Below are 24,761 nucleotides of genomic sequence, written 5' to 3' on the forward strand. Positions count from 1 at the left end.
TAGTAATTTGACGTGTTACATGTATTCTAAACTGATTTGAAATCCGCGCTATCTTATATTAGCTGTAGTTGTTGCAATATCACCATATTATGAATTCCCGATACGACTTAGATTTTTATACGACTGTATTCTAATAAACATATTTATCTTTGGATCTTATTCGTCAGAAAGCATCGCGCGTGGAATAACAATAATACTTCGATTCGATATATATCTATATAATACGTATCAGAGATCCTTGAAACAACTTCGATCTCTGTAGAGATATTCCGTATAGAGAGACACGTATACACCTTAATTCTTAAATTACATGTGCTTATCTTATTTCTTAAGGAAAGTTGCTTTTCAGCATTACACATATATGCACGTATACGTAAACGAGAAATGTCTGATATCGATTGAAATGGACCGGAAGAACTTCGAGATCGTATCGGTGGGAATTACCAATAACACGAGAAAACGATCGGCAATCGTTAATCACGAGCTGATAAACGTTACCGTTATTATATATAAAAAGCGATACGCCACTAATTATGCCTGGTTTTATTGCGCACTTTGAAATTTAAATGTTTGACAAGATGATTAAGTTATAACCGATGTCTTACGTAATAAAAGAATAAAATTAACAGCGATAATAAAGTAAAGCGGCGGTAAAATTATGATTCCATTAAGAAAAAGAACGAGATCATTAATTAATTGAAATAAGTAAAAGATATAATAAAATAATTCACTATGTTATATAATAATTTATCCCTGTCAATTTGTAGCTTTAATAAATTCAAGCAGAAATTATTAAATCAAAATGCAATATAATTGAAGAAATTAATAGATAATTATAAATTAACTGTTCGCGCTTAGTATAAAAACAACATGTGAGAAGGGCTGGCGAACTAACCGGGTGTTCTTGCTAAAATATTTACTTTAAAAACAATAAACAATATACATACGTTTCGGCTTTGAATGTGGCCTTCTACAGTGTAACATTAGTCGGTCTTTAAAAAGTCGTTACATTAAAAATTTAAAGATCGACTAATGTTACACTGAAGAAGGGGCCACATTCAAAGCCGAAACGCATGTATAATGTTTATTGTTTTTAAAGTAAATATTTTAACAAAAACACCCGGCTAGTTCACCAGCCCTTCTCACATGTTGTTAGAAATTAATAGATTAGTCGATTAAATTAATTAATTAATTATGATTAATCGAAATAACTCTGTTAAATTATAACAAACTTATTAATTAATTAAAAGACGAAAGTAGGATTATATTGATTCAAATTATTATAGCTAAAGAATCTATTTTTAAAAATTAAGTATATTCGTAAAGCAACTGAATGATTCATCTTATTTTCGTAAAAGGCCGTAGCCGGATAAGAAGGATCAATGTGCCCTCACACGGATCATGATTATTTTTTTTTCTTTGATTGCTATCAGTATCACTTACAATTTAGTCAAATATTAGCCCTTAATATTGAACCGTTTTGGTGTAAAAAATAAAAATAAAAATTTCGAAAATAATTCATGTCTTCTGATCGGCTTAATCGATTTTGATGAAATTTTAATATGTTGTAGATATCATTGAGACACATTTGTGGAGAATTTGGGAAAGGTTTCTACAACATATGTAGTAGATGATATCTACAACATATTAAAATTTCATCAAAATCGGTTAAGCCGATCAAAAGATATGAATTATTTTCGAAATTTTTATTTTTATTTTTTACACCAAAACGGTTTAATATTAAGGGCTAATATTTGACTGAATTGTAAGTGACACTGATAGCAATTAAAGCAAAAAAAAATGAGCATGATCCGTGTGGAGGCACATTGATCCTTCTTATCCGACTACGGCCTTTGTTATTATAGATTAAAAATTAAAATCGACTTCTTCGAAACGGCGGAGGGATTTGTTAAGAGACCGTTAGGAATTTCAGTCAAAATTCGATGATGTAATAGTTAATCGTAAATTACTTATTACATATAAACTGTTATTCGCATTCATGCACATGTACACACATACATGTACGCGTGTGCATTCACGCATGTGCACACATGTGCAGGAAGCATAATCGCGATACGGCTATTAATAACAAATGCATTACAAGCAAGTATTACAAGGTGAAATACTTAGGAAATGAAAAATCGGAGATACATTTGTAATAATTGTAATAAAAGTTACATAATCGTGACGCTTAAAAAACGTATTTAAATTAATCAATATTCGCACGTGTAAGGCAATAGCGGAAGTGATAGACACGAGATACCGCATTAAGGAAGTATTCCGACCGATTAGAGCTTGAAAAACTAGCAATTTTGATGTTTAATTTAAGGGGAAGGATCGGACGAGAACTAGTACCATCACCGGTAGTATGAATGTTGACCGCGAGACGAAAATGAAAACTAATGTAAGACGGAAACAAGAAAAAGAAGTACTTTCATAAATGGAGGGGTAAAAACCAGAGTGGTTAAGTCAAATTTTTTTAAATATTTTCTCGTGTGCATAGATGCAATCTGTACAATATATAAATTGCATCTATACACACGAGAAAATATTTAAAAAAATTTGACTTACACCACTCTGATTTTTACCCCTCCAAATATAGTTATATATCTATGGGTATTTTTCACAGATTACAATAAGCTTACAAAAGGTTTTTTATTGCACTGAACTGCACTAGAACTGGACTTCTTCCTTTTGCCAAATGTCAAGCATATACCTATTTCACTTTTAAAAAAATGTATACTAGTTCAGTTATAAAAAGCAAGTCTGACTCAATGTCAGACAGTAGTAATACAATAAAGTGGCGTCCGGTGACGGCTGACGGATCAAAATAGATGTAAAATAGACCAAAATAGATACCATGTCGTCTTTCAACGTAGTTCTCTTACCTAGGAATGTTATATAGCTTCATCGAGGGCATGTGTTTGTTCGAACGAATGCGAGCAATTATATACGATTGGACGTGTTATTAATTAACATGGATTATGTCCAATTCGACACTTCACACATTACTCCATATACCAGTAAGTATATTTCGCTTTAATGCTCTAATGTTTCATTAGCGTTATTCATATTATATAAATGGACCAGTCTAAAACGTTCAATTCTAATTTTCTTATTGATGAGGAATAAATATATACACATTACGGAGATTCTATTTTGGTAAAACAAAGTTAACATTTTTAACAAGATGTATATATATGCGCGCGTGCACGTACGCATGTATTATTGAGAAAAAAAACAAAACAATTTTATTTTATCAATCATATTGCAAATACTTGTATTCTGTATAAATAAGTGAATAAAATTTAACGACATGGAAAGATATTTAAGATTGTATAAATTATTTTTTATGATTTATTATTGTATAATATGTATAATATATTGTATATGAAAATGTCCATGTAATCACGTTATTAAAAAATTTATTTAAAGTTTATTTCATCAGGAATATGCTAGATTTCGCACATTCTATATTTAAAATATATGGATTTTCGATGTGGATCAAATAGCATAATTGTGTGCATTTTTAATATTTTTTTTCTTTTTTTTACCTTTCTATCCTTTTATAATGCATAACAAAATATTGCAGTTCTTCATATACTCAAATTGTAAACCCTTCAATTATACTATACATCTCTGAATGAATGCAAACGAAAATTTATGTTGTGTTAATGACACGTCACGTATACTGCTTCGAAATATAATTTCACCAAGTGGAATTATATAAGATTCAAACACGTCTCTCGCTTCAAACATCATATTATTTGTAGTGGTATGTCAGAGAGGTTTCTCTCTGGTAGCGTCAAGAGAATTGCGCATTCGAGTTCGGCACCCAACCCCGGGGGTTTGGCTTCGCATTTACCACAAATTGAATATCGTAGAACAAATGAATAAACGAATAATTTCAAAAAATAAGTATGGGAGTTGAGGAGGTGAATTTCGAAGGAAATTCAGTTAAATCAATTTATACTTACGTATAGCGCCAGCAAAAACGTTTCTCGCTCTTGACGTCGTCAATTCGTTGTAATGTGAGGAAATAGGAACGCCGGAGAACCAAGGATCTGTATGGGAAACGATGATTTGATACTTTAATCGAGATGTTCGTTCAAACTTTTCAGCGTTTCGCGAATATTTACTACGCGCATAGACATCGCAAATTGAGCGCAAAACATACCTGAGCGATGCGGAGCCACCTACACCGCGACGCGTTCAACGGTGCAATATGGCGCGAAAGCAAAAGCCTCGCTCGCGTTCGAAAAGTCACATGATGCGCGCGCAACCTCGCCTGCCTCGCGCCCGTCGCGTCCGTTCCGCGGAGTCGTGCCGTCGTGCGCAAAGCGACGCGCAGAAATGAGCGGCGTAAGAAAAATAAATCGATTCGCACGCGTACCTCGATCATGATTTTACGATTCGACGCTCGAGTCAGTATATTCCTAGCGCTGATCTGCGTACATACATGAACTGTCTTGAAAATGCAAAAAGCGTGGCGCGACTTCTCATCGAACGCACGGCTGCGCGGAACGGCGCGAAATTGGCCGCTAGCGCCGCCCGCCAATGATCACGTGACCGCACGGTCGTCGTCTGCTTCGAGTTCGCGAAAGCATCGAATATTGCGCGCGCACAATGGGGATTATTATAAATTTCAAAGAGATCAGATTTTCAATGCTGCAAGCACAAAATATGTAATTTTTTTTTTACGTTTTTTTCTCGTGACACAATAGAAACGTAAAAAATGAGATATATGATTAATTTTCCGGTATCTGTAGCATTGAAAATTGAACTTAGTTGAAATTATACGAGATTTCTACCGACTAAAAAAATGCGTAGATGTCTTAATTTGGATGATTACGTTATATTTAGGATAGCCTTTGGCTTTCGAGGAATATACAAACTTGCAGAAATTTCATAACGATGTAACAATCACTTTTTAAGCTTTGATAAAGTGATATCATGTGTACCCTTGTCATTTGGTAGCTCTGACGAGCTTGGATCACTCAATTTAAATAATTTTCAGGATATGGAAATATGCGATAGAGCCCTACTTCCCTACTTGAACACATTTGAATTAATGTTGATAAATTACATATACAGATACTCTGACGAGCTACATTTTGCACGGAGAAACATATGTTACAAAATTATATTACTTACATGTAATATATATATATAATATGTATAATAATATTTACATTTAATTGTCTTTCTTCATTCGATTCGACGTCATCCTATAAATAATGGAGTCCCGTCCTGGATCCATATCGGCGATGGCGACTGAAAATATCAAGCTCTTATCATTATGTTCAAGTTTCCTTGGTTGAACAATTAAACATAGATATTATCCAAAGAACTTATCAGCAACTTTTGTATCTTTGCCTTTGTAAAAGTTATATATATACCTAATACACAATTATACAAATAAATATAAATTAAATAAAATAAATTATATATGTAGATTATATAAAATATATACACAATGTAAATTATATAAATTAATATCTTTTAAATGCGATCCATCAGAATAACGGGGACTATTCCAAACGAAGAAATTTCAAAGATTTCTGATTCTAAATAACACTCAGAGTATTTTTAGAAATTTCGCTCAAAATAATTCCAAGCTAAATACAATTCTATATTTACAAAAATACGTACTACAAATTGCTAAAAGCGAGAAGACAAAAACGACGCCGAACCACAGCATTATGTTGAAGATGACTGGATAATCCTCCGTGTAAGTTTTCGCACGGCCGGAAAATTCAGGCTGAAACAGAATAGTCGTTGTAACAAAGGTAAACGCAATTCTCGAAACAAAATCTCAATCCTGCAAACGTCTCTTTCTGTGATACTTGCTAAATTTACTAGTAACACTCTACATTTTTTTAACATCTCGCGAACAAGTAAGAAGAAAAAAATTCAGCGTATTCGGAAATGCGCAAAAAATATTAAGGCTTTCGCAATTAACATATAAAACGAACTCGAGAGTTCGTAATTCATCAATGAGATCTGTTTTCGATACTTGCTAAACAATTAACTGGCTGATTAAATCTTCTCTAATAAAAACTTTCCATCGAAAGTTCCATTATTTGATAGATTTATAATCATTAAAAACATATGCATGCAATCAGACATGACAAGCCTTCATGCAAGATTATAATTTCGCACTTGAGAAGCACAAAGCAACAAGCCCGACTGTTCGGCATATTTATATGCAATAAGATTCATGTAAAATAGTAATTAAACATCTCTGGAAGTAATTTCTTAAGTTTACATCCTTTCGCTTCTCGAGTACAAAACTAGCTATCTAAAATTTGCTGCTCAATTAAGAATGTCTATTAAGCATCATTCACATAAGCATTAATTGGCATCTATGGCAGATTATAAATCTCAATGCAAAATAAATCTTACAAGAAATTGAAGCTGAATTAGATAAGTGTTGAACAATCTTGTAATATTGTTTGGCTCTATTGGAGCAAACATTGAATTAATTAGTCTCTAGAACTCAGGTGCTCTAATATTCTGGCAAGGTCTGGCAAAACGAAAACCACTGAAGGGTCCAGGAAAAGAACTTGACAAGTCACATTTTGTCAATTTCTCTGTGTGCCAAAATTTAGGAATTTTACCATTTAATTCGATTGTCTTAAAATGATCTACGTTTATTCCAACATGTCAACATAATTGATTGTAGGATTGTGTCAAACTGTATTCATTAAGGGAGCGAACAGACGAGCGATTTTTTCGCGCGACAAAGTCGCCCGTCTGTATTTTATTATGCTTTTTCTCTGTATGCTAATTTTTATAAAGTTTTTTAATATAAAAAAAAAACTTACTCCCTCTTTCGATAATATTATATCATCAATATTGAGTAATTAGTAGAGAAAAAATTGTTCACTTGTTACATAATATAATCATACAACAGCATCAGAATGTAAAAATTGAAAAAGAAACCGGACTTATCCGGTTCTCCCCTGGGCCCATCGATTGTGATGCATGTTAATATGTTTGCGATACCTGTCCAATAATTGTCTGTATGTCAGTATTATTTATCTTATTCTCCTTAATAACTTCGGTCTTTTCCGTCATCTCGTTTTTATCGACCGTACGCTCAGTAGTACTAGTTAATAATCTATTTTTGTCCTCTTCATCCGTTTTATTCTTTTGCACGTCTTGCTCGTCATCTTGCTACAATCAATGTTCAGTATCTGAGTAAAGTGATTAGAGCAAACCTCCAGTCTTCAAGACTCCAAAGATATTAGAACTTGAAGGACTTAAGTTTGCTAAGTACATCGACACCGAATTTCAGATTCTATTGTTTCGTAGGGATCTTAATCCATTTTAAGGATTTGGCAAATGTTCAAATTTGCCTGTCAAACTTGGAATTTCACTGAGCCCAAGGATACTGACAGTTTCAAGGATCACATTAGCGACTATCTAAATTCACCGATGGTGAGCTTCAAATCTGATCGATTAAGAGCATCGGAATGTTAAAGAATTAGCGAGTAGATTCTAGATTTGTCGATATCAAGCTTCGACCATTCGTTAAATATCGTTTGAAAAAAATTTCGAGAAAGAAAAAAAGACGAACGGATGGATAGTGGCCGAAGAAGTTTGTAAGTTCGTTTGATTAGAGTAATTAAAGAGTAATTCGTCGTGTTCGCGATATCCATGCATAAAAGCTATCTCTAATTCGGAAAAAAAACACTCTCAATCAAAGTAATAGCCCATGCAATGCGACTCGACACGGTACCTTGACGAAAAAATTATCGTTAATGTCTGAATTAATTGGCGCTCCCTTGGCACCACCAGCGGTTTTAACATTTTTAGTCTTATGAGCCTACAAAATATCCCGTAACAATTAAAAATGGTACAGATAAAGGATAGATAATTTCAAGCGAACTAACACACCGCGCGATTCTAAACCCAATAGCCCTTGATAATTGGAGTAATTTGAATATTCAAATCCATATTTGGCGATCTTTTTTTGTCTTTTCTATTATATTTCGGCATGGAAGAGGAATTTCAATTGATTAAGATAAAAAGTATGATACTTACTTAACAAATCGGTTGCAAAATTAGTTATATTATATACGTTTAAATATATTATGTATTGTCGGAATCGCAAAATGATAAAAATAAGACAATAAATAATATGAGAATACAAAATTATTCTTCTTGTATATAACTTGATAAAAAAATAAGTAAACGGTGAATTTTAATAATCACATAGTTTCATGTTTCGCACAATATATCCTGTTATCATTTCAATAATAAAATGAGAGTAAAGACTTGTTTCCTAAGAAAACTGTACTCATGAACATTAAGATGATCGAGTTTGACTTAAATAGGGATGTTTAATTTAATTATATTGTACTGTATATTTATATATATAATTATCATAAGTTCTTTCATAAATTCTATTTTTTAATATTTTTCTTTCACAATGGTTTCAAAAATTTTCAAATTATCCTGCACTCGAAATGGTAGATTACAAAATGCTCATATAAAGCTTCAGACAGTATTGGACAACTCACCGGGGCATCTCTGCGCTGTCTCTCGAGAACGGAGCGGGCGTTTCTCACCTTCGAGGCGTCATTCGTAAAAGCCGCAACGACAATCTAAAACAGATATGCGAAAGCATTCTGAACGTGTGAACATGTAATTGTATAACCTCGTACGATTATTAACGTGCAAATAGGCTAAAGAATAAGTCCGAGGTCTATCCATTGATGCGAGCTATACATGTGCAGGTAAAATCAAGAGCGAGTGCCTTCGTACCTTGCCATCGTAAGTATTCACAAAGGCATTGGAAACGTGATCGATCGCGTCACTTAACAATGTAGATGCCTCCTCAGCGGCCGCGGATGTGTTCCCATGCAGATCCAGGACTGGTTTGAGTCCCGATACCACCAACCAGTAAACATCGGTGCCAGAGTCGTGCTTCTTCGCGGCATTGTCAGCGACAGCATGGAGAAGCTGTATCTCCTCGACGAACTTGCGATCCTCCTCGACCTCGGAGTTCAGAGACTTCAGTTTCTCTTTCTCCATGTTAGCAGGCTTCAGCTCGCCGAGAGCCGACTGGCCGAGCTATATCAGAAAGATTTTGTTTACAATATATAGGATCTTCAATAACAGGATGTCAAACTGCTAAGACAAGTTTCGTTTGTATATCAAGCTATTTGTTATTTATCAATTCAGTCGTCTGATACTTACGGCGTCAACCCCATCACCCAAGTTGATCCTGACCAACGTGTTGTCGTTGCTTCGCTCCTCTACCCTGCTTCTAATCGCTTGCCAAGTGGTCTCCTCCGCCTCGTCAACGATCAGAGGATACCAGACTTTGGCTTTGTAAGTTGGGATGGGTAGTTCCTCTACTCCGTCAATCGGTATAGCAACCAATGCCTTGGGCAACGCAAATGGATCCCATATGGCGATACTTTGCTCCGTGTAAGATTCCCTCTGTAAGATCACAAATATATTTCTCTTGCAGCGAACAAATCTTCACCTTAAAGCACACGTTCATCTATTTGATGTTATAAAATCTTAAAGCTTTGCCGTTCAAATGTTTCAAATGCATTCAAAGCTTCGTGGCGTCCAAGAACTTTCGACGGTCCCATTGAGAGATTACAGACAACGCACCTGCTTTCCGGTGTAACCAAGAGCTGCCGGAAAGATCTCCTTGACGCTGCTTTGCTCGATCGGGCCATTCATGGTGAATTCTATGCTGTCAGGTGAGTGAAGAACGGCGAGGTTACCGTTGGCGTGAACTAGAAAAGAAAAGCAAGCACTAGGATAACCAAAGTGTCAAGAACGTCACAAGCACATTGAACTCAGACTCGTCTTCGGTGAAATAAATACATGTCTCAGCATACTCGAAATGTCCAGGAAAAGATCTACTTCGTTCTAAAATGAAATTAAGTTTAAACATTTCGGAGTATCTCGCGGATTCCTCAAGAAAATGTTTTGGAAGGTAGACTGGTCTTGCGCAGCCGGGAAAACTTGATCGCGAAAAACTCGAGCCATTCCGATCGTTCTCGAAAGGATTTCTTAAGGATGAGCGGGGAAATTACCTGCGGCCAGGACGGCGAAGAGGAGCGATAATTGTCGAAGCATCGTTGCACGGGAAAAACAATCAAATTCGAAAGACTACTCCCTCGACGTCGATCAATTTCGGACGCGATCATGTGATCACGTCAGATAACATGTGACGGTGTGACATCAAAGAGTCGCCAGTCGCCAGCGCCAGAGTCGGCCTGGACGTGAAAAATCGAAAAATTTATATCGATAGTCGGTAATATCGATACTCTCCAATTATCTCCGGGCTCGGCGGCGGCCCCGTTGACAGTCACGAGAATTTCTTCAGAGGCTCGCGAGTCAAACGCGAATTGTCCAGTCCAACGTCCAACTGGCCTCCGCCGGGCTCGGGGCTTCCCTCGTATCTCCGCGCGACGGCGACGGCATCGCGGTCGCGATGGGTGTAGCGAGGTCACCCCTACCACGTGACTCGCGCTCGCGCACCTCGTGACTGATCGATCGATCGTGCCTGGCCCGTCGCCTGTCGCCGTGACACTATCACGGCTGATCACGCAGTTTCAGGGTTTGCGATAAGGCGGATGAAGTGTCACTTGGAGACGTCGTCGGCCGATGCTCCTGGAATAAGATCCATTCGATCGTCCCCGCGGCACGTTACTTCCAACCACGAAGATGGGCTCGCTCTTTCGCAGCGAGGAGATGACTTTGTGTCAGCTCTTCCTTCAGAGCGAGGCCGCGTATGCCTGCGTATCCGAGCTCGGCGAGCTCGGCCTGGTGCAGTTTCGCGACGTGAGTAATCGCCCTTCTCGCGATTTTGTTTCACCTCTTGACAAACTAATCCGATAAATTTTCCAACGGTCAGACACTTTGGACAAAGTTAGAGTCGTGCAAGTCGTCGAATGAATTCTTATCTCTACGTCGATGTCATTAACGCCTTTATCTCGTTATAACGACGACTCCGTCACCCTTGTGTCAACGTATCTGTCTCTCATTTCAGTTAAATCCTGACGTCAATGCCTTCCAACGGAAGTTCGTCAACGAGGTGCGCCGTTGCGACGAGATGGAGCGCAAGCTGCGCTACCTGGAGAAGGAGATCAAGAAGGACGGCATCCCGATGTTGGACACCGGTGAAAATCCGGAGGCGCCGCAGCCGCGGGAGATGATCGACCTGGAGGCCACCTTCGAGAAGCTGGAGAACGAGCTGCGGGAAGTGAATCAGAACGCCGAGGCGCTCAAGCGCAACTTCCTGGAGCTGACCGAGCTCAAGCACATCTTGCGAAAGACTCAGGTCTTCTTCGACGAGGTAAGTCGCCGCCAGCGCAAATCCTTATTTCTCAACGATCTGGATATGTGCGTAAGAGAATCGGGGTAAATTTACTTTCTGAAGAAGGCACTTGAAAGGGCAGTCTTCCAGATATGTTTTTCAGAAAGGAGGAATGAAACGATATTGTCAATGGAATTGTAAAAAGTGGAATGTGTAAAGCGTGTCTGGTTACCCTAGTCTGTCGATCGTTTCTTGTAAAAATTTGGATGTGAATCTCGTTTGGGGAAGAACCTTCGCATTGGGCTGTAAATATCAGCGAAAATGGTGAATGTCACTTGTTATTGAATGTCGAGTCGCGATGGACATATAAGAATTCTTTCTCAGCAATCGATTGCTCTGGTACGAAGCGCCAGTCATTAATTCGGCTTACACAAGACGTCTCGTCCGCCGAACGGAAATTCATTCTGCTCTGTTTGCTGCAATTAAATTTTCGCACAGAGAAGCAAGATGTAAATTGTAAAAAAGTTTAATGTCGCAAGTTTATATTTGTACAGCCTTATATTTGTTTGGCTTACATTTCCGTAAATCGATTAACGCGTGATCGACGCGATTTTTTTTTCTTTCTGGATATATAGAAGATTAGTGTTAATTAATGCGCTTCAGTGTGAAACGTACTATCACCTTAATGGGATTTCTTCGTAAATCTGCTTTAATGCTTTTAGCGTACATTGTACACATTTTTGGCAGCCAAAGAAAAAATTTATAAAATCTTTATAAAAAATTTGGAGGACTTTTGCACGAGGAGATCTCGTTGAAGTGACAATCTTGCGATGTCTTGTGAAGAAAGGAAAGTTGCATTGAAGGATAGCCGCACTAGAAAGCGAAAGAGCAAACGAGTCCATGGACTGAGCGCAATTTTTTTCTGATGCATGAAAAGCTGGAGGACTGTGCGAATTAGATATACCACAAAGGCCTGTCTTTGCGCTTGCGCAACTTTATGCGAATGCAGCGGAGTTGCTTAGAGAGCAGCGAGATGAGATAGGACCAACGAGATAAGGGTGGCGAACGCTACCACCTCTAACGAATTGTCAGATATCAGAATGTCCACCGTTTTGTTACCGTTACTAATCATATATATTGTTGAGTGATTTTAGGATTATTAATGTGTTAGTGTTGCCAACTAACCAAAAGCCACTGCTGCAAAGGACACAAGTCACTCGCTGCGCCCTGTCTCCCTTTACGTCCTTTGAGAGTTACGTCCAGTACCGTCGCGTACCTCGTATGGATATATATATTCGATTGTGTTTAATGTTTGATCTTAGATCGAAGAGATCACTTGTTGTTGATCTACTTATATCAAGTGTGTAGCCAAGAATTCTTTGAGAGACTGCATATTGTTCGTGTTCCCTTTGTTTACCGACACCTCTGCACACGAACTGAGAGCTGTCTTAGTTTGTAAATGTACCCTTCGAAGACGCAGCCGTTGATTGTAGTTGTTTAACACGTAATATCTTGAAAGTTCTAGTTCCATTTTATATTTGAAATGTTTCAGTATTTTCTCTTTCGAGTTTTCATTTCTTTCATTTTAGTTTATTAACGTTTTTCGTTTTTATTTTAGTGTATTAATGTTATTACATATATTTTTTGCTTCTGTTCTCTCCATTCTGTTCACTTTAATGTTTTCCTTTTTGCATAAGAACAGAGATGTATCGTAATTCGTGAAATGCATGTTTGGGAACAAACATGTTTGCACGTGTTGTATTTACTTACTCAACAAGATATTCACACGCAAATAATTATTGTAATTTCAAGTAATTTCTTGACACACACAATACTCTGACAATAATAACTTGAAAGTTTTAAATCATTTTCCCTAAAGTTTTAGGAGCAATTAGTTTCAGTGGCAAATAATAGCAATAGAAATATACTATAAAAATATCAATAACATTAAATGAAATACGTACAAAACACTACACAAAATTGTTGAAATTAATGTGAGATTTCTATAGGATTGTTAGAACCCCCCACAGAAGACTTCCGTAAGCGAGCTAATTGTAGACGCCAAGCATGAAGCCTTGTACAATTAATAGTAATGAATTAATGGCAATCTGCATGAATTGTACTAATGTCTGCAACGTTATGTGAAATTTGTTCAATATGCATCATTGAGAGGAAATTGTATTTTGTACGCGCTAATTCTTTAAAGGCCGCTTTGCTTTTTTTACTTTGTATGGAACGTATTCGTTCGATAATGTCCGATATGTTGAATTTGTGAAGTTTTGAAATTCTGTTTCGAATAAAATTTTTGAAACTTCTCTGATTAAGAGAATTATTGAAATCCACGCGATATCAATGTGAATTATTTAGCATTGTTAATTAATTATTATTATTTTCCATGAAAAATATAACAAATAATTATTATTGTAATTATCTTTCTTTAGCAAATGAATTTTAAGTAATTAATCTTAAAATTAGTACAGTCGTATGTCTTAATGAAAACTTAAAAAAGAGACGTATTTTGAGAAAATAGTCAATCAGCCTTTACTGAATTAACGAATAAAATTCTTTGCATGTAGCATGTGTAGCAAGATTGTAATTCTATATGTGATATATGTTTCCACTTAAATTAATTTACTATAGTTATTACAGTTATTTCAGTTGCAATTAATAGTCAGCAATACTTTAATTGTTAAATTGTAGAACTAGAAAAAAGTTAGGGCTGCATGAATTTTATACAGTTCGTGATGCTTCCCTATTGAACTAAATTCGTATATCTGTAGATGTCTTAAGTCTTACACCTCGACTTTAAACATTTGACATCTGATTTTCCGAATTCAAACTTTAGATTCTGAAAGATTCGGATATTTAGAAATTCTTATTTTTAATCTGAAAATATCCTGAGAATATTTGCATAATTTGATATCCCGTGCGTTTAGAAAACTGTCTCCGTGAAACTACTCTTTAAATTTGGAGAAATTTTTTAATTTAAATTTTTCGCGACTCTTGATCAAATTTTTGGAGCTCTACTTTTCGTCTCTCATCTCCTCCATGGCTAAGCATCACGAATTTAGACTTATCGTTAGATCTAGCGTTGAGCAAAAACTACGCGAGTTCGTGAAGAGATCTCTCCTTCTTCTTCCTCCTCTTCTTCTTCTTCTTCGACGTCGGTGAGTTGAAGAAAATTTTGAAACAGAGAGAAGGAAAGAGGATCTGGTATGAGCGAGTGGAACGGGAGATAGGGCGAAAGAGGGGTGACCTGTGTCTGTTGCCAGGCTGAGCATGGAGGTGTCGTGTCGCAGATGGCAGACCCCAGCCGTGAAGAAGAGCAAGTCACTCTGTTGGGTGAGGAGGGCCTCCGCGCCGGCGGCCAGGCTCTCAAGCTCGGGTAATTAATGTGTGCCGTACACCCTATAATTGCAGAGCGTGGTGACTCCCGAAGACCTCCCGAAAGATGAGCAGATGGTAAAATCAAGATCTGTAGTCGCTTAATGAAATTTAGATTCTCTCAAAGTCCGTTTGAGATGAAACCTGATGAGTATCGTCCTGCCTCGCCCCTTTGAAGCTGTTCCGCTTTGTGACAATTCTTTTACAGCAGATGATACTCAAAGACTGTAAATAATCTTCAAGCATTCTGACGTCCATAACTGACATATATCAAAACTCTTAAATTGTTCAATTCAATTCCTTTTCTTTGATATTTCACTCTTATGATGAGATTTAGATTCTTTGACGTGCAAATTGTTTTTAATGTTTTTTTATCGCTGCTTTCCCAAGTTTCCCGACATTTATTGTAAGTTAACATTGAAAATTACACATCAATCTTATACCAGACTTATTTATGTGTACGTCTGCCTTACTGCGCTTTTACCTAGATTTTGAATTTATGTTCTTGAGATCCACCAGACTTAGCCTAGGATAGGTGATTCCGGATCACCACGCTCTGCATTTCAATCTCCATCGAGATTCGTCATCGGTATAACGTCGCATGCCTACCTACAGTTTGTGTTGCAAAATACGAACCCGATGCACTAGTGCATTTCGCAATAGTTCTCAGTCATTAACGCTGATCCTCGAATTACCGGCACAAATGCAAGCGTATATCTCAGTTTTCTTGTTGACAATTCTCTTTAACCGCACATGCAACCTTCATACTTCCATGTCTCACTCCGACTCGTATTATCTTTATACTTTATATAAGCTATTATGTAACTTGTTATATTTTAACAGTTTTCAGAATTATTTTGTTAGCGGCGTTTGCTATTGAAAAACGAACAAGTATGCATCAACGTTTTACCGATCAGTAATCCGAGGATCAGGAATAAGTCAGGAAATGTGCAGCCAAATAAACGAAAAATAACCCGGTGAAATATTCTTATATGTACGCTCGAACGCGATTTTGTACTGTAGGACTGAGATGTCCCGTAGAATCGAGAATAAACCGAGCGTTTAATACAGTCTTTGGTACATTTGTAACATAATTCTTACAAGTTTTCGGTATTAATATTATAACATAATTTATAAGAGTTGAGGAGACACGCTCGAAGAATTAAATCTTCGGAAAATCGGGTCGTTGAGAATTATTCTCGCTTATCTAAAACGTCGAATTTATTGGAAAATTGGATTCTCGATTTCTGAATTCTTATAGACTTTCAGCTGTTTAGAAAACTTAAATATCTGGGATTTTGAATAAATCTTAACATTCTGGACCTCAAATAATCAATTATACAACCAACTGAAAAAAGCTTTTTTACCGCGAAATTATCGTCTAACATATATTTTCTGTAAGAGAATGCTGCAACGTTATAATTATCCTAATCTACGATAAATACCGTGTTAAAGGCTCGGTTTTCGGTGCAGAACTGAAATTCCGCCCAGCGCGGAGCTTTTCTACGTGCTTTTTTACGTGTTCGAGAAAGAAAGAGAGTTCGAAGAGGATTGATCGAAGAAATATCCCGAGGACTTTCCGAATCTTTTTTTTTTCTCTTTTTTTTTTTACTCCCCGAACCCTCTTCCTCGTGTAATCGTAATCGCTAAGTCGAAGGCCCGGTACTCACCCTAAGACCCTAGATAGTAGATGCGTCCTACGTCAGTGTGTTCTGTGATTACAGCACCTGTACACCGCGGCAGACACCGTAGGAGCACATTATAGGAATCCGCTCAGGCAAGCTGTTATCAACCGTTATTTGCGAATCTTGTTTGCGAAAACTGGTTTTTTTTGCTTCGTTGTTGTTGCCTGTGTCTACATCCAAGACCCCGGTCGCTCGAACGAACGGAGCCGTACCCTGTGTTGCTGGAGCACCCTCTCGCGAAGACCGTTTCGAGCTGTTCCGCTCCCCTCGTCTCTCTCGACGAGTTTCTCTCCCCACTGAGAATCCACTTGTGTCCAATTCTTAAGAGAATCTGTATGTTTCGATCATTTCGACTCTAAGATTCTCTCCTCCAATCTCAGAAACTTAAATTCTTAGAATTTTTAAATTTTCAGATTTTCATATCCTGGAGATCCTTTTCTCATTAAATCCTTAGAATTTCTGGTTCAAATCTCCCGAATTCGAGTCAATCCGAATCCCTTTAAAAATGTTTTAGAATTTTTCTATTTCGATTATTCCCGATTTTAAGATCCCTCCTTCTAAGAGATCCCTGTTTCTCTCAGTGACTACATAAAATTATTGGAAATTTAAATTCTTGACTGTCCAAATTACTACATACTTGTGCCGTCTCCAAACATTATCTCGAATATTCGTTTAATACCTCGTCAAATTAGCGCAATTAATTCTCATATAATATGAAGATAAGATAATCTCGTTTTCTTTTTTCTTCGTCCTCGGGGATGCTTCAGCAATCGGAATCGCACTTGAAAGACAAACGCGATGATTCGCTTTGATAACCGATTTTGTGCAAAACAAACGCTCTCCACCCACTTCGTGTCGCAGTGGCCGCGCGTTTACGAAAGAGGGGGAAAAAAGATCGGCGTGGAATCGCGCCGATTGATAACAGTTGATACAGTTTGATGCAGTCACCTGTTTTTTTTAACACCCGCTCAAACAGAGAAATTCAAACTGTATCGAGATACACTTTCGATCCACGATGAAAACGATCGAGATCCGCTCGCTTTCCAGCAAACGACGCTCGCGCAGCAAAATTGTTGTAATAATTTCTCACTGTAGTGATACAACGTTGTAAATAACAATAAATGATGATGGTGTGGCCATGGGTATGTATAACAACGTTCTCCCTTCTTAACAAAGGACTGTCTGTCTGTCTGTATGTGTTTTTTTTTAATGTGCCGCTTGCTCGCATGCCCTCGCACTCGTTTTTATCTTCTATTACGTTAATCAAAAGCAATGTGGATCATTAGTTAGATCGTTAAAGACTCCTCGTCGGATCTTGGTTTAGGATTTATTGATTTTGTGTACAAGACTCGAGAGTTTAAAAGAATGTACTTAAGCATTGCGATATTTCATATATTTGCATTTTTTTAATATGAAACACTTAACTTCGCAAAATATGATGTCCAAAAATTGAAGAATATCTCAAAAAATGTAAGATTAGATAATGTTTCTTAAGATGTATAAACTAAAAAATGTTTAATCTTCCAGTTTTCTAAATTTTCTAAGTGTCTTAGTATTAATATTTTCATAATTTATATCTCAAGAATCGACTCAAGAATTCATTATTTTTGAAAAATTTGAAATCTCCAAGATCCTAAAAAGAAAAACATACAAATTTTAAAGATTGTGATATCGAAAAGTTTTCAGAACTGAATCGAACCAACCAACAGGAACCAACGAAACTCCTTTAACGATCTGACAGCTTGGCTTGCGTCATGCTTTACTCAAAAATAAATTGTTCCCATTTCACATTTTGCATCGAACGATGCAAACAGTGCGAATAATTATGTTAACTTGATCAACTTCTAATTGATTGAAAAAAAAACTGGAAATCAGATGAGTCTGCTAGCAACGATTCTAATATAATTCGATCGATTGTCCTTTTTTCGATGAAATCCTTACAGCTGTATTAAGGACCGCTGAATGAAATAATCATGGCTTGAATTTCTTTCAGATTATTCGATAAATAGGAATTGCCACGTATCTTTTCTAATATTTATCCAATAATTTCACTCTTTAAAAATTCTCGGTGATGACACGATTAGTTAAAGTCAAGGAAATTTCAAACATTTTTATAATATCATATTTATAATTTTTCTATTTTTACATACATGTAAAATTTTATATCTTTATTTTGTGTTTTAGATACATGTATAGGTTTTTATTTAAACTTATTTCAGAGACATTTATTTATTATATTACGTAATTATAGATAAATTTTAATAATTATACATATAATTTTATCTGGAAATATATAAGTTAGATATATTTTCTGCCTTTCTCACATTAATGTTAAATTATATGAGCATTCGATCGTGGTTTGACTTGCTGTCAATTATCACTTGGCAAATATTTAATTTCTGTTATCAGTTGCATTTGGCAATTCCTATTTAATCTGACAAGTTGACAAACTTGAGATATCTCGGCGCAATAAACTGTCTTTGATGATTTCGCACTGCTTCTCAAGCTGCATTCTACAATATCATCTTCAAACGTGATTTCAAGACTTAAAATATAACATTAAAAAGAATCTTGCAGTTAAAAATTAATAAAAAGTCGATAAAAATAAGAAAAGATATTAATAAATCTGCAAATTAAAAATATCAAATCTTTCATAATTTTATACAGTTTCTTTTTGTACAGTACTAGCTACTATTATATCATTATGCAAGTAATTATTATAGTTTCTGTTGTGAAATTATGAAGCAATCTTCTAATTAGCTTGAAAGAAAAATTATATACTTCTAATCAAGTTCCACCGTCACATTTCCATTCATTTTGTCACAACATCACGGCATTATCATGCATGTGAAAGATATTGAGATGTCACCGTCGAGGGATATCTCAGGTTCGTCCAAGACAGCGAGGGTAACGAAAGAAACCAGTGGGAGAGCCCGCGCAAAACCGAGAGAGACAGAGTGGCGAGCTGGAGCATTGTGGTCGTGTCTAGTGTGGCTAATGTGGTTGTGTCTTGTCTGTTGTGTCGTCAGCAAGAGCACGCGGGCTTGAACCCCACCGAGTCCATGACACGCGCGTTGATTAGCGATGATAATATCGCCCGCCAGTCCACCCTTGGCCCTGTCCAGCTGGGGTACGTACTCCCATTATTAGTTACTCCTTCCATTTCCCGGTCGTGCCAGGTCCCAGGAATCCGAAGAGTTGAAATGACTCCAGGAATCGCCGATAATCAATTCTGCGAATAAATCGACACTGCTTACGCGACGAGGGAGCAAAAATTCGAGCATCTCTGAATCATGCGCTTAAGGGAGAGGGTGCAGAAATCGTAAAACGAAACCATTTATCTATATTCCTTCTCATCCTTGGATCAGCATATATATTTGATCTTTTCTACGATCGGCCACATTTTGATCGATGCTTTTTTCTAAAAAAAATTCTTCCTGAATTTTGATTGTATATAGTAGTTTGAAAAATGTTTTTCGATTGTTCGTAATTTTTAATACCATCATGATTTTTTTACACCAATCAGATCATATAATCCATTTATCAAGTAAAAGTTAAAGACATGTTTAACAAATTTTTTTAGTTATTCTTTTATCGTCTGTTTGTAATCACTCAAACCGCGAGAAGACTGTTCAACCTCTTTTAAAAGACATTTAAAAACCAATTTGTATATTAAAACGCGCAGAAAACAATACATTTTTTAAAGAGCTTTTCAAATTTGATTATTTGGATCGTTCTTAAAATTACCCTCCTCCTTACCGCAGATGTAACAGAATCGCGTTTAAAAAGCTCGACGCTTCCATTTTCGGGATATTTCTCTTTCTCCGAGGAAATCGCCAGATTTTTTGGATCATTTAATTTCGACTTGCTCGGGCAAACACTGTAAAAATTGTCCTCTGCGAATTCGAATTTTTGACATTGGTTTCGTGGAAGTTTGAATTCTTGGAATGTTTTAACGCTTTGGATACTTGGTATCTTACTACCTCGATATATTTTAGCCCCTAGATCTTTGGAACGGTACATTTTCAGTATTTTCGATCCTTAGAGGTTTGAGAGTAATATTGGATCAGAGTTCGCATTTTATGCACATTTAACGTTATAAATATAATCGTGAGCTTTTTATTACGCGAATAATTTACACAATGTTATACGAGAAACAGATAATTTATAACCGAGGATCAAAGAATCACAGTATCTGAACCTTTAAGGATATAAAGATCCCAAGATTTAGAACAAAATGCATTAAATGGTATTAAAAAGAGTATTATGGGCTTGACGCAAATTTGACTTATACGTAAGAAATTTATTAGGTCGTTGTATATGTGATCTTTATCTTTTCTTGTTCTGAGGTGACTATTAGAAAATTTATATATGTGCATATTTTAGAATAATAATTTTAATTGCTTTTATTGCGAGAATAAAAAAAAGTTTGGACCACTAGAAGAAATTCTCTCCATATGCAACAACCTGATAAAAATGTATTGACAAGCAAGTTATCCTATGGCATTTGGCATTTAATTATGATCCCGCGTATGAGTATATACCCGATTTGTTCCTGTGACACACACGTATGCTGTTTGTTTGGAGTTTGTCGTTCAAAGAGTGTCTCAAGGATCCCTAGGATAGTTGACAGAAGGTTGCTCTGAGGTACGTAGAACGAAAGAGAGAAAAGGAGAGAGAGATAGAAGGACCATGGCTACAGAAATCATCATTTCCCAAATTGGCAATTACCACGGAAAATCCGCATCGAGTCGTTGACCGATACAGATTGAAGGCTTCGCTGTACCGTCTTCGTAATGATCATCATCACGACGCTTCGTTTTCAACCATCGCAAGAACAATTGACCCCCGTAAATCGTGATCGTGGCGAGTTTCACGCAGTTTTGCGTTTTTTTTTTGTGCACATACCTGCCGACATAGACACCCTAAATATTTAATCTCCCAATCTATTGTTATCGCTTATTAATATGACTGTTTTCTGTCTCGCCGCGCGAGCAGCTTCGTCGCGGGAGTCATCCTGAGGGAACGCATCCCCGCGTTCGAGCGCATGCTGTGGCGTGCGTGCCGTGGAAACGTCTTTCTGCGCCAGGCGGAGATTGAGACCCCTCTGGAGGATCCTTCGACGGTAAGTTATCGTATCGCTCCGCTCTAAAGCGAAGAATTTAAGGATAAAGTTGCGTCCAAATGGATCTTACGAATTATCTCAATTTATATTTTAATCGGAGAGTCCAGTACTAACTTGGAAATGATGGATTTAGGGGGACCAGGTGTACAAGTCGGTCTTCATCATTTTCTTCCAAGGCGATCAGCTGAAGACTCGCGTGAAGAAGATCTGTGAGGGCTTCAGGGCGACCTTGTATCCTTGTCCGGAAGCGCCAGCTGATCGTAGGGAGATGGCTATGGGCGTTATGACTCGCATTGAGGATTTGAACACTGTAAGAATTTTATTAATTAACTTTTTAATTAAACAGTTTATCGTTCAGATTTTCAAAACAATTCACTTTATATTCTTTTACTCATAAACCTTTGACTCTTCAAATTAACTTCCTATGAATCGAAGCATAGGATGAGGATTTGAATCGAATAAGGAGCCCACTGAATCGATCTTTTTTACACACGTCACCACTATATCAATTTTATTATTATTAAATAGTATTCTTAATATTAATGCACTAAAAAAGTTTCTTTCAAGTTTGATTAAAAATTTGTTGAACAAATGTTAATCACGCAATCTTCATTTCCAGGTCTTAGGACAGACGCAAGACCATCGTCATCGCGTCCTCGTGGCCGCAGCGAAGAACATCAAGAACTGGTTCATCAAGGTCCGCAAGATCAAGGCAATCTATCACACTCTGAATCTTTTCAACTTGGACGTCACTCAAAAATGCCTGATCGCCGAATGCTGGGTGCCTGTCCTGGACATCGAGACTATCCAACTGGCATTAAGACGTGGGACGGTAATCAATAAACACTATTTCATAACGTTCTTTTCGCTATTGGATCTTTGTATTGCGAAATGAAAAATCGATCTCCTTTCTATCATCTTCAGGAACGCAGCGGGAGTTCTGTTCCTCCCATTCTGAACCGCATGGAGACGTTTGAAGACCCGCCGACGTACAATCGAACGAACAAGTTCACGAAAGGGTTCCAGGTGTTGATCGACGCTTACGGGGTCGCATCTTATCGCGAGATGAACCCTTCACCCTACACCATCATTACATTCCCATTTCTATTCGCGATAATGTTTGGTGACACAGGCCACGGCCTTATCATGTTCCTATTCGGTGGTTGGATGGTGCTGAAGGAGAAGCCACTAGCGGCTAAGAAGAGCGACAACGAAATCTGGAATATTTTCTTCGGTGGCCGTTACATCATCTTTCTTATGGGCATATTCTCCATGTATACCGGTCTAATTTACAATGACATATTCTCCAAGTCGCTCAACATCTTCGGCTCTAATTGGATGATAAACTACAATCGGAGTACCGTCCAGCATAACAAAGAGCTGCAATTGGATCCCAATTCGACGGACTATGTCGATTATCCATATCCGTTCGGCATGGATCCTGTGTGGCAGCTGGCGGAAAATAAGATCATCTTTCAAAACTCGTACAAGATGAAGATCTCCATCATCTTCGGGGTGCTGCATATGTTGTTCGGCGTGATGGTAGGATTGTGGAATCACATGTACTTCAAGAAGCGCATGAACATTACTTGTGAGTTCGTGCCGCAGATAATTTTCCTCATGGCGCTGTTTCTCTACATGGTAATTCTCATGTTTGTCAAATGGATCAAATACGGCCCGAAAAACTTGCCGATCGATGGTCCCGGCTGTGCGCCCTCGGTCCTCATCACTTTCATCAACATGGTGCTCTTCAAGCCCGCCACCAAAGTCGGCAATTGCGACCCCTACATGTATGGCGGCCAGAGCGGCCTGCAAAAGTTTCTGGTGGTCGTAGCTCTGCTCTGCGTACCGTGGATGCTGCTGGCGAAACCGATCTTGATGATGCGCAATCGTAAAAAGCAGCACTACCAGCTCAACAATCACGGTGCCGAGAACGGCGACGTGGAGGCCAGTATGGGGACTCTCCAACAGAGCGGGGGTGTTCCACAGAGTGGCGGCGGTCACAAGGAGGAAGAAGAAGACATGACGGAGGTGTTCATCCACCAGGGCATCCACACGATCGAGTACGTTCTCGGCAGCGTGTCGCATACCGCTTCCTACTTGCGTCTCTGGGCCTTATCTCTGGCCCATGCCCAGTTGTCCGAGGTGCTGTGGAACATGGTGATGAGAAACGGTCTGGCGAGAGAGGGATGGGATGGCGGCATTGTCCTATACCTCATCTTCGCCTTTTGGGCGGTGCTCACCGTAGGCATCCTCGTACTCATGGAAGGTCTTTCGGCGTTCTTGCACACGCTTCGTTTACATTGGTAAGATTCTATTCGCGAGAGGTCTTTCACGTCTTTTGATTTATCTTCATATCTTTTATCTCCTTGATTTCATATATTGTTATATGAATAAGTTAAACGATTTATTTTGTGTATAATTATATTAATTGATAAATTTATATTACATCGATAATATTCATTGACAAAAATCTACGTTATTTCTAACTCTCGCTTTTTGTATTCTTCAGGGTGGAATTCCAGAGTAAATTCTATTCTGGTTTGGGCTACAGCTTCCAGCCGTTCTCCTTCGAGATCATCCTCGATGCTGCGCAGGCCACCACCGAGGATTAAAATAATTAATCATCGTTAATTAATAACTGCTCTTGATTATTATTAGTACGAGCGCGAGGACGACGTGAATTCGATAGCTGCTCGATTGAACAAGTCAGTTATGAATAGTTAATGAGATGTCTCTTATAAATAAAAATGTGTACGTAGAGTATCGATTATAATAATCGATTAAAGTACGGAAATTATTTCCTCCTTATCTTGTGTAATCTTCTAATTATAAACAGAACGTTGATCGCAAAGCGCAAGATTCGTAACGCACAAGATCATGACAGAGACAAATGTTCTCGCGATATTATAAATTTCTTTCTTGGTCGATTAGATTATCGAATCGAATTCAAGATCTAAAGCCCTTTTTCCCTAAATGAAATGTTGACTATATCTACTCGTCAGTCGTCGTCTAATATTAGAAGTTGTGCAATTTTAAAAACCCTTGTGCAAGAGCAGTGCATAATTCTTCATGCATACTGTAGAGCCTGTAGATCTGAAAACAAATGTATGTCGCGTCGGCGACCGATTGATGTTATTCCATATATCTGTACGTAATAAAAAAAAAATGTGGCATATGTTGAAAAGTGTTTGATGAAAAATTCACCGATAGCACTATGCTTTTACATAGTATACTCGACAGGACGCACATATTCCTTAACAAGATCTCCAATCCT

General features: G+C 37.5%; 3 protein-coding genes across 11 annotated transcripts in view; 1 reads left to right on the forward strand and 2 right to left on the reverse strand.

The window, feature by feature from the left end:
- The window catches only part of LOC139821536 (uncharacterized), a 79,457-nt gene extending 75,393 nt beyond the window's left edge, over window positions 1-4,064 (reverse strand). Inside the window, exon 1 of the mRNA XM_071792631.1 lies at window positions 3,978-4,064. The gene's annotated coding sequence lies outside the window, so the exon portion shown is untranslated. The remainder of the gene's footprint in view (window positions 1-3,977) is intronic.
- A 771-nt stretch (window positions 4,065-4,835) lies between these two features.
- Window positions 4,836-10,286, reverse strand: Atp6ap2 (ATPase H(+)-transporting accessory protein 2). Of its 5 annotated transcripts, none has more exons than XM_071792622.1 (8): window positions 10,065-10,286; window positions 9,634-9,761; window positions 9,208-9,453; window positions 8,773-9,081; window positions 8,529-8,612; window positions 7,009-7,179; window positions 5,653-5,761; window positions 4,836-5,274 (listed from the first exon to the last, which is right to left on the reverse strand). In XM_071792622.1, exons 1-8 carry the CDS (start codon window positions 10,105-10,107, stop codon window positions 5,195-5,197), a joined length of 1,170 nt encoding a protein of 389 aa, XP_071648723.1. In that variant the 5' UTR covers window positions 10,108-10,286; the 3' UTR covers window positions 4,836-5,194. The 5 variants fall into 5 exon arrangements, with proteins under 5 accessions (XP_071648723.1, XP_071648726.1, XP_071648722.1 ...); XM_071792625.1 differs by lacking the exon at window positions 7,009-7,179 and adding an exon at window positions 7,745-7,831; XM_071792621.1 differs by lacking the exon at window positions 10,065-10,286 and adding an exon at window positions 9,867-9,937 and having other exon boundaries at window positions 9,634-9,781.
- Window positions 10,287-10,506: 220 nt separating this feature from the next.
- Vha100-1 (V-type ATPase subunit a family protein Vha100-1) lies at window positions 10,507-24,662 on the forward strand. 5 transcript variants are annotated; one of them, XM_071792616.1, is made up of 8 exons: window positions 10,507-10,815; window positions 11,024-11,329; window positions 19,389-19,489; window positions 21,358-21,484; window positions 21,618-21,794; window positions 22,104-22,316; window positions 22,409-23,790; window positions 23,997-24,662. In XM_071792616.1, exons 1-8 carry the CDS (start codon window positions 10,699-10,701, stop codon window positions 24,097-24,099), a joined length of 2,526 nt encoding a protein of 841 aa, XP_071648717.1. In that variant the 5' UTR covers window positions 10,507-10,698; the 3' UTR covers window positions 24,100-24,662. The 5 variants fall into 5 exon arrangements, with proteins under 5 accessions (XP_071648717.1, XP_071648716.1, XP_071648718.1 ...); XM_071792615.1 differs by lacking the exon at window positions 19,389-19,489 and adding an exon at window positions 14,563-14,675 and having other exon boundaries at window positions 10,508-10,815; XM_071792617.1 differs by lacking the exon at window positions 19,389-19,489 and adding an exon at window positions 14,590-14,675 and having other exon boundaries at window positions 10,508-10,815.
- The last annotated feature ends 99 nt before the right edge of the window (window positions 24,663-24,761 follow it).

This window comes from Temnothorax longispinosus, chromosome 11, assembly GCF_030848805.1.
Source record: "Temnothorax longispinosus isolate EJ_2023e chromosome 11, Tlon_JGU_v1, whole genome shotgun sequence".
Taxonomy (NCBI): Eukaryota; Metazoa; Arthropoda; class Insecta; order Hymenoptera; family Formicidae; genus Temnothorax; species Temnothorax longispinosus.